This window comes from Colossoma macropomum, unplaced genomic scaffold, assembly GCF_904425465.1.
Source record: "Colossoma macropomum unplaced genomic scaffold, Colossoma_macropomum, whole genome shotgun sequence".
In the NCBI taxonomy this organism is placed as follows: Eukaryota; Metazoa; Chordata; class Actinopteri; order Characiformes; family Serrasalmidae; genus Colossoma; species Colossoma macropomum.
In genome coordinates, this window is record NW_023494798.1 from 16,008,342 (window position 1) to 16,018,731 (window position 10,390).

General features: G+C 40.1%; 1 protein-coding gene across 1 annotated transcript; it reads left to right on the forward strand.

Moving 5' to 3' along the window:
• The first annotated feature begins 395 nt into the window (after window positions 1-395).
• Window positions 396-7,207, forward strand: sspn (sarcospan (Kras oncogene-associated gene)). Its single transcript, XM_036585083.1, has 3 exons — window positions 396-1,210; window positions 4,251-4,337; window positions 6,162-7,207. The coding sequence occupies exons 1-3, from the start codon at window positions 998-1,000 to the stop codon at window positions 6,519-6,521; spliced, it is 660 nt and encodes a 219-aa protein (XP_036440976.1). The 5' UTR covers window positions 396-997; the 3' UTR covers window positions 6,522-7,207.
• Window positions 7,208-10,390: the final 3,183 nt, after the last annotated feature.

Genomic DNA, 10,390 nt, shown 5'->3' on the forward strand with positions numbered 1-10,390 from the left:
GAAATTGATCATGTTTTTATTTTTTAGTTAATGTAATTTGTTTAACTATTTCTGATGACCAGTTAACTGAAGAAAATAATATACATATGTAAAGATTCTATATATTGTTACTACCAGAAAAACATATATTTAGGAAAAAACATTCCTAACTTTATAATGTTTTAAGCTTTTTCCAACTTTTTTTTTTATCATTTCTATTATCATGAAAATTGAATTCAATGTACAGGACAACTGGTGTTTTCCAATAATATCCCAACAGTGACAGTATATATTTAATGAATTTATATAAATGTTATGTATATAGTGTGTATAAAAAGTACCACACTCAGTCTATGAGCACATTAGAATAATATTTATAAGGGATTAGCTGTAACCCTCTCACATGCCTGTAGGTCACATTACTTCTCCATGGGAATCATGTGACAGCTCCAGGGTTGTTATAAAGAGATCGCACAGTATGTGTGTGGCAGCACTTGGCATGCATTCACCCACATGTCTGACAGTGTCACTGGCAGCCTTTATCCCCACTCACTGCACTTCTTCCTCATTCTGTGTAAGATGCTTTTTCCCAGCCAAGTTTGCTGGTGGCTGTTATTGTTGTTCTGGTCGTGTGTTGGAGTCCCCCTTTCTCGGTCTTCCCTCCTCTCTCACTCCCTCCCTCCGTTTCCTCTCCTCCGCTGCGTTCTACTCTATATGTGGCTCTCAGGCAGCTCTGCTCCAAATGTTTTCCATATTAGTTCAGAGCCCTCTCTGATTCCAAATAGCAGGGCTTTGCTCAGAGAAGAGCCACTAGCAGGGCAGGGAGGGGAGGAGAAGGGGAAAGAAGGGAAGGGCAGGGCAGAGGGGGTGGCAGGCAGCACAGTGGAAGGGCAGTCAGGCGAAAGAGAGCAGAAGAAAACGCGAGAAGAGGAAGGAGAGGACAAGCAAAAACAGAGAAAAGCCCCCAGTTGACCTTTTAGAGGAAGAGTAAGTCCAGGGGTGGAGGTCAGGAGGAAGTATGGGGTCAGAGAAGAGTCCAGCAGGGTCCGGTGGAGGAGAGAGGCAGGCCAGGCCGGAGGACGGCCATACGTGCTGCGGTTGCCGCTTCCCACTGCTCATCGCCCTGCTGCAGCTGCTGCTGGGCATCTCCACGGCCGTCGTGGCCTTCCTCATGGCCACCATCAGCCCCTCTCTGCTGGCCAGGGAGACGCCTCACTGGGCCGGCATCATCGTAAGCATCTCAGTGACCTCTTTCCTCTCGCTCGTCGCCATCCTCTTCCTCAGCTCCCAGCATGCCTTTCCCACTGCCTGGGCCAAGCATGAGGCCACCGTATCAGCCCACATCACAAAGTCAGTAAACACGCTGCCATGCAGCCCACATGCATCTCACTGCAGCTGTAATGGAGCCTCATATAATGTTATGCTGTCTCTGTGTGCATGTATTACATGGCTGAGTGGTTCTATACACTTCACTGAAGCAGAATATTCAGTACTACTGTTTATACACAATTTATACACCGGTCGTTTGCTCACAGTCTCAAGGTTCTTTTGAATAATTGGAACCTTGGTTGTTGTTCTATAGAAATAATCGTTATGGACCATTATGTTCATCTGTGCTTTCAGACCATTCTTAAGCCTACACCTTTAAAAATAAAAGTACTAAAAGGGTTCTTTGGAGTGATGCCCTAGAAGAACCACTTTTGGTAAACTCTTTAGTTATTCTGAGCCATTGCTCCAGAGACTCTGTCTGGTGATTTCATTTTTCACAGTGTAGTTGTAGATTAAAGTTGTTTTTCAATGGACAATTACTATTATTACCATAATTGAGGATCTATATACAGATAACTGCTCCATACTGTTCTACCTAGACCCCACCCTAATTATTTTTATTGGGCCAAAGCTATAGTAGTTAAACAGAACCATTTACTGTTGCCCAAGGAAAAATCCTGATATATCAAGATATAGTACAGAAGATTCAATACAGAAGCTTCTTGTTTAAAAAAAAAAAGCTGAACTCAGGCATGGAGAAAACCTCTGAAAGGAGATGGTCATTAGTGTTTATGCAATCTTATAAGAATACATTATATGTCCAAAGGTTTGTAGACACCTGCTCATCCAACATTCCTTCTGAAATCAAGAATATTAATAGGGAGTTTGTTCCCTCTTTGCTGCAGTAAGAGCCTCTTCTTCTGTTAAGGCTTTACACTAGGAATTGGAGCATTGTAAGAATTTGATTGCATTTGTCCACAAGAGCATCAGTGAGGTCAGGTACTGATGTTGGATAATTAGTTCTGGATCACAACCTCCAGTCCAGCTCATCCCAAAGGCATAGGATGGAGCTCCATCACTCCGGAGAACAAAGTTCCACTGTTCCACAGCCCAGTACTGGGCAGGGGGATTTGGGAGCATGGTGAGCTTAGGCTCATGTGTGGCTGCTCCAGAGCATCCCAATCTATTGGCAAGGCTTGTCTACAGAGATTATACAAACTGTGTGCTCAATTGAATGGCTGTGTCAGTAAAGGGTGCACCTTAAAGTGGCTGAGTTCACTAATTAGAAGGGGTGTCTGGACGCTTTTGGCCACGTAGTGTAATTTCAAATGCTAAAACGTACTTAAAGCAGATGCCATGTCTGACCTGCTTTAGAAATGTTTTATATGCATTTATTTGAGATGTGTTGTATATTGTGACGTTATTGTTTTATTGTAGCATATCATTGTGATTATATTGCCCATTCTCAGCTGCGTCAGATCAGACTTGTATGGCATTATATCTTATCTCTTAGATAAGGCAGAAAGAGGCTCAATGCCACTGGCTTTCTCCAAATGATAGTTCTAGATTTGTACATTTCAAAGCCCTGTTGACCCTACGTGATTCTCTTTGTTTTGGTGAGGCATACAGAATACAATGTGGTGCGTATACTGTGTAATAAAGTAAAAGTAATCTATGTTTGCTGTTCTAAACTGCATGATATTGATTATTTCACACCTTTATGGTGTGCTTTTAATCAGATTCAAAGGCCCGAACAGAGACTTTGTACAAGAGCGTGCAAAGTTGCCTGTTGGACGGTTTTGCCATTTTGCAGTTATTTTCTAACATCACTGCAGTGTTTCAGCTATACTTTTATTGTTTTGTCATGTGAGGTGGTAAAAATGCCAGTTACATTAAAGCAAGACTTTTTATGAGAGTTCAAATACCCTGCCCCCCTCCACATCATACACATCATCAGAGAGTCTCTGGACAAAGCCATATCCCGAGTTCAGGCCTCACGAGACCACTGCTAGAGAAAAACACTGAGGTCATCAAGATTTCTCTGCTTAAGAACCTGGGAAAAACAATCAAATTAGATACTGCACGTTAGTCACAAGATTCCAGTCGCACTGAGAAACTGAGTGTTATCTTTGGGGGGGAAAAAACCTATTCAATTTGGCAAAGGCAGTGATTATACTATCAGATGACAACTCAGTGCTGAGTTGCACAATGCTGATTACAGCAATCATGGTCAGCCTGGCAGAAGTGGAGAAATGAAGAGACTGTCTTAGAGGCCTGAAAATGAGATTAGGCCAATCCAATAGATGGTGTGTGTTTATAACATGAGATACAATGGCAACATTTATCAGCATCTGATTGTGGGACGCACGTGATAGTTAAGATTGTACAGAAAGACCAAACTCATAGAACTGGGTCAAGAACTTGGTGTAATTTGTTTAATCCTCCTGTTATCTTCAAATTTATTAACACGTTTTATCATTGGGTTCAATTTGACCCCCTGCATTTTAAACCTCCAGGAAATCAAAGTTCTGGTGGGAATTATGTTTTCCCCTCCCTCATGTGGTGTGAACTATCTGTGGTTCTTGCACTAATACAGGTGTGGTCAGGTTAGGGCTCTAAAGCAGAGGAAAGTTTTTTAAAGACTATAAAATAGCATGTTATAGTGACTTTAATATCATCCAAAATAACCAAAACAAATGTGTATAAAATGTTAATGATTCTTATGTTTTGTACTGCTAAAACAGCCTGGGGTCAAACTGACCCCCAAGAATGCTGATGCGTACAAAATGTGTACATTAAAAACATATCATCATGTTAATTTTATGTTTACACAGTTGTCCACATTAAATTAGGTAAAGTTGTTAAATATAAAGCCAAAAAATGATGTCAGTAATTTATTTAGATATGTTGAATGTTGAATATTGAATGGAGTCAAATTGACCAAAGATAATAGGAGGGTTGAAGGATTGTATTAAAGCATTTCTCTGTGTGCTGTGTTGCAGATGTGTGTGGTGTCTATAGTGGGATTTGTCCTTGACTGTATCACTTACCTGCCTGATGAGAGAACCTCCATGCAGTTCATCATAAAGGTGAGAAAGAGAATGTGTAAAATGTATAATTATGCAAATCACTTGCACATTAACAGTGACACTAAATTAAAGGTGGTAACCTAACAACAAGGCTCAAATTTTTGGCCAGGTTGAAGATCATCAATGTATTTCCAGTGCCCAAGTCATTCTAGTTTAACCCCTTTAACTGCATGCTTATTATTAATTTATTAATATTAAGGTGCCAGTTTGGCTGAAAGTGTAATTTGCCCAACGTGGTAAATGCCAGTCAATAGTTTAGACCAGGGGTGCACAACTCTGGTCTTGAAGGGCTGGTGTCCAGCACAGTATGGAGGTTTCCCAGCTCAAACACACCCACAAAACCTGGCAATTAACAGATAGGTGTAATCGGGTGTCTTGGAGCAGGTAAATCACCAAACTGTGCTGGACACCGGCCCTCCAGGACTGGAGTTGCACCACTGGTTTAGACACACCTACTCATAGAAGTTTCCTTATTTTTAGCCTACTGTTTGCCCTTTTAAGGAAAACAATATCAAAAGTATGACATTACATGTATAGAGTTATGCTGTGACCACAAAATCAAAATGATCAAGCAGAGTTGAAGGAGATCCACATATGCTGAGATGTTACTGGCTACCGAAAACTACTTTTTCAGGGGCATTAAAAAAAGAAAATAATTGAAAAGTTTCATTTTGTTTAAGCAACATCTTTTCAAACATTTAGGTGTAAGCCTGTGAACCAAAATGTCTGTAGGATAATAGAAAACATAATCAGAGGTGTCAAAACCTTTGACTGACCATTTTATCTATTTTTATACATTACAGTATTTAATAAGAACATAAACACGTGTATTTGAGATTATTTAACAGCTTGATGCAGTTTAAAAAGTTTAAAAGTGAGTTTAAAAATGATTTATTAATGTTACTAATTAGTTATAAACACATTAAGAGTCATTAATAAACAGTTATAACACATTAATAAATAGGACAACTGAGCTGTTGTATCTAATAAATAAACCTGCTGAAGCTGACAGGTCTAATGCTGAGAAGACAAAGTAGATAAGTAACAAGATCTAAGTTTAACAGCATAGAATGTTCACTTAGACAAACAACAGGTCACTGATTGTGGTTACATGCACTTAAGAATCCAATAACTGCAGAACTTCAGAGAGAGGGGGGGATTTTAGCTCAGTACTTGGATTTCTCAGCACATTTATACTCTTACTCTGATTTTTTTTGGATTTCTCAGTCTGCGCATGCACAAAAATAGATACCAAAAATAAACAAGTAGCAGATTAGTAAGTGCATGTAAACACACCCTTTATGGAATTTCTTAATCAGATTGCTAGACCTCTGATCTAAGAAATCGGACTATGCTGTTTACAAGACCGTTTTAACAATCAGATAACTGCAGAAATCCAATTATTATCGGATTAATGGGTACATGTAAACACACTCATTGTTGCCCTGTCTATGTATGCCTTGGAACTTATTCCTTACTAATAATTTTTAAGGTATGTGTGACCTAATTGATACCAATTAATAAACTAACTTTAGACCATAATGGTAGTCTTATTCTATTATTACCCTCATGGCTGCATTGCAAAACTAAAGAAACTTCAGAAACGAAGCGTCTTGGCTAATCAACTACCTTTTGGATAAGTATTCAAACTATCAATTTAATATTTCTTATTCATAAACTGCTATTGACTACTGTAAAATTAATATGTAAGTTATGTAGTTATGGAAGTGAGGAACTGACTCATGGACCCATGGCTGTTTTCAAAACCGCTACACCTGCCACTGGTGCTCTGTTGGATAACTGTCCCTTCTTCCCTCGCTTCAGCTTCTCTACTTCCTCCTGTGTTCAGTGGGGGTGGTCATCTCTATCCTGGTCATCGCCTTCCAGGGCCACCACTACTCCCTGACCAACGGCTTCACGTGCAAGGAGATGGGTGAGAACTGTGTGTGCACACTGGAGCCTGAAGACCCCATCGCCCGCACCTTCACCTACACCGAGGTGAGCAACTGCTTGGCTGTCATGAGCACGCTCATGCTGTACTACCTGCTGCAGATGGTGCTGAACCTGGCCCAGGCCATCGTCTGCATGCTGGGGGCCTTCATCATGTGGAAGCACCGCTACCAGATGTTCTTCGTGGGGCTGCAGATGGGGTCCCCCACCAGCCAGCACTGGCAGAAGGTTTAGGGGCAGGACCGAGGGCCAAGAACTGGGAGAAGGAATGAGAAGAAGAAGAGGAAGAAAATTCTCCTGGGGAGGAAATGTGTGGAGTGGGTGAGGGTGTGTTGAGGGAAAGGTCAGAACTTGCCCTTTCTGAGCAATGTGTGTGTGTGTGCCTGATGTGTACTGTAAATGTGCGTGTGTGGTGGTGGTGGTGGTGGGAGGGTATACCTACAAGCATCTTGCTTAGAGTGCTATTGGCACACTGTACTGTTGTGGCAAATGATACAGTCCCTTTTTAGAGCTGTTGTATTTTTCTACACTGGCTTCTGGACATTTCCACTAATGTAAATCTGTTCTTGCCTTTGCCAGTGCATTTTAGTGCCAAGGAGGATATTTTTATCTATTGAACTGAATTTGAGATGCTATAAGAGAGCATTAATTCTGAGAGAGTTATGTATTTGCTCTACTGTAGTATCTGTTTGCATTGGATTTTTATTATACTGATGGCCTTAAGAGTTAGCACAGTCAAATGACAAATCACCACTGTTAACCTCTCAGCGAAAAGCACTGCTAAGAATTTTATACCTAACATTTGAATCAGTTCACTTTTTCTAAAGATATGTTAAATAACACTGTAACCAGGTTGATTGAGTCTCCATATTATTGTGTGTAACCTAGAGAAGATAAAAGCATTTCCAACTCGTAGCACATTTATGTTGTTTTATATGTGGTTTTGCCATGTTGCGTTTCGGTCAATATAACACTGTTACGCTGATACTTGTCTGACTAATTTGCATGTGTGTGTGTGTGTGTGTGTGTATGAGACTCATGATGCATTCTCATTTTATCATTTTTTGTGCTGGACAAATGCACACAAATGTGGTCAGACACGTGGGAACCAACATCAGGAGATTTTAGCTAACACACAGCAATCCAGCGTAAAACTGGATTTGCCTACAATTACACTTCTCATTTGATATCACATGCTTCATATGTCAGTATTAAAAAACATAATATTATTAACAATAATAATAGTATCATACATATTCATTAGTGTAGAGATTCAGTTTTGTTGCCTATTATTTTGCTTGTTGTGATATTTTTTTTCAAAATACCCCAATAATGATAAATACATTGATAATTAAGAAGAAGAAAGCACCATTAACTAGTAATGTTGTTTAAGTCAACAAACGATAATCATAATAACACAGTAATATATCAGGTTACTGCTTCTCTCTTTTTGTTATTCTGACCATTACTAACAGAAATAGTAATGGACAACATGCACAGACAGCCAGCAGTCAGGGGCGTAAGGTATGTCCAGTAAAAGTACTGGCCAGGCTTGTGGTTAGAAGCCTTGACTCACAGGCAGTAAACAGCAGCCACCACCGTGAGTGTGCAGAGGGATGGGGGGGTCAGAGGGGGTACTGGAACAGGCAGCGGGGCAATGCAGGAACATTAGCAAACTGAGACTGAGTCAGTCATTTCTGCTTCTAGAACATAAAACGCACAAATGCAGGTTTAGCAGGTTAAAATGAACCTAAGTCTAGGCTTTGTTGGATGTGTGATACTTGGTAAAATTGTATGCCTGGATTAAAGTGTTTATTCCATTGGACTGTCTGAACACAGGGGCTTTTCCTGCAGAATAAGCTCTAAGAGTCTGTTTGAAGCTTTTAAATGGCCTCAACTCTTTAGACAGACACTTAGAAATTAGCGTTCAGAAAGGGTGCTTGGGTAAGAAAAAAAAACGCCCTTAAATTCATCTATGAGTCATCTTTCCTTCTAGCTTTTTTTCTAATAAAAGACATTTACGTAAGTCTTTCCCTCACCATCTAGATGCTTGTCTCCTAAAATAGCTGGATTCCTCAGACAGTTCATAAAAGATAGGCCAGTATGCATGTGTTGCAGATTTAGACTTTGGATGTATAAGAACACAGCAAGGCAATGCAAGGCAATATTCATGTTTACTTATTTATTTAGATGTGGTACTCTTTACTGAAGGGTAGCATTTAAAAGGCTATATGACATAACGTCCTCTGGTGAAATGAATCACAATTGCTGGAATAAGCATTTGTAAATGTTAATGTAGGTTTATGTCAGTGGTCCAAAAAATGAATATGTTGGTGTCATGTTGCATTACGAATGCTGCCCTTTTGTAAATCATTACCACATATTGTAGAAGAGTTCAGATATCCTTAAAGTTTATTTAATGTTGGCCAAAAGCCCATTCAACCTACTAAGAAACACTGAGTTTCCAATTTCAAACTGGAGCTGCACTGTGAAGTTATAACTAGGCAGTTTGGAAACAACAGTGACAAATTTGCCACGATGTAGGCCTGTCATAACCTTTACATTTTGGCTGACAATTAATTGCCATATGAATAATTGCGATCAACAATTTGTTGTTTTTTGTCTATTAAAGTAGCACTATATCTTTTGTTGAAACTGAAATAGCATTACTGAGTATATCATTCACTCACATCCTCTAAAGACACATCTTTCACCAAGTTTTGACTGAGTTCTCTTCAAATACTCTTTCAACGCACTTGTAAAAGTCAGATTCATCCGCTCGTGGGAGTCCGAAGCACAACCAACAGTACAAAATGCTTTTCTGCACATTGCATGCAATTACATATTTCCAAATCCCAAAATCCTACATAGTGTTGCTTTAAAGTATTAGCCTAATATGGCCAAATTGTCTGATAAGCTTAGCTGTGGAAACTTAGGAGCTCCCAACTGACAATAGACACCGCTCAAACTCAACTCCTGCCCTCTACGTGTTGTAGCACCAAATCAGAAGCTTGAGCTGTTTTTAGATTCAGACATCTCAATTAATACATTTTCTGCTTTCTTTTCTTGTTGCCTTAAACCAAGTGATGAAAACACACCCAATTACATTCTGTTTGTTGTGAAATAAACATGATTGTGAAAGTTCACAGCTGTGGAAAATAACTAAAGTCAGCTCAAATAATTGTGACAGGCTAACTATGCTAACATTAGCTTGATTACATGAAAAATAAAACACTACATTGGACCTATCCTAACAGTGTAACTGACCTTGACATTAACTCAATGTAATTATTGATAACATATTGGAGGGAGGAGCATGGGTAGACATTTCCAGGACGAACTGAGTGCTTGGACCCCTCCACTTCCTAGGGGCATTCCAGAAAGCCGGACAAGTTTGTGAACTGCCCTATAGCAATGTCCCATACCTCTCCTCCTATTAAACAGACTTAACTTTCAGCTTAAGTTATCTGTTTAAGTGAGAAATCCTGCTCTGTGAAATTCCCCCAGGCCCCCTCTGGGACAGAAGAGTGTCCCGCCAGAACATTGGACAGCTTTCCTCGACCTTCCCTGATTGGATAAGCAGTAGGCCTTCACCGCTTTCTGCTGCCATTTATCAGATTAGGCAGGAACGCTGAGTCAAATGAAAAAAAAAAAAGTGGCTCATGTTTTCCGCTGTGTTTTTAGGGAAGAGGGCCGCAGGGGTGTTCCGCCGCCGCTCAGAAACACACTCATGTGACGGCCCTGATCTGCTCCGCATCCTTCCAGCATGACACAAGACGTCACATGCAGGCTTATCACATGCAGGAGAGAGGGTGCATTTAGATTAATGTGTGTTTATGCTGCTTGTTTTTCACTGATGTTTTCTCTTCGCTCCTGCTGTTACTGAGAGCGCCTATCTGATTAAGGCAGGGTCTAATCTGACCTGAGCATTTTGAAGAACTATGTTTCAGCTTTGACTGTTTACGGAATGGAAAAAAAAATCAGTATTAACATATGGATTTGGAATTCAAAGCAATAGAGTGTGAAAGTGGATCAAGATGCATCATCTACTGTTACTTTTGTAGTGCAGATGTGCAAATATAAGTGGGTCATTGACAAATCAG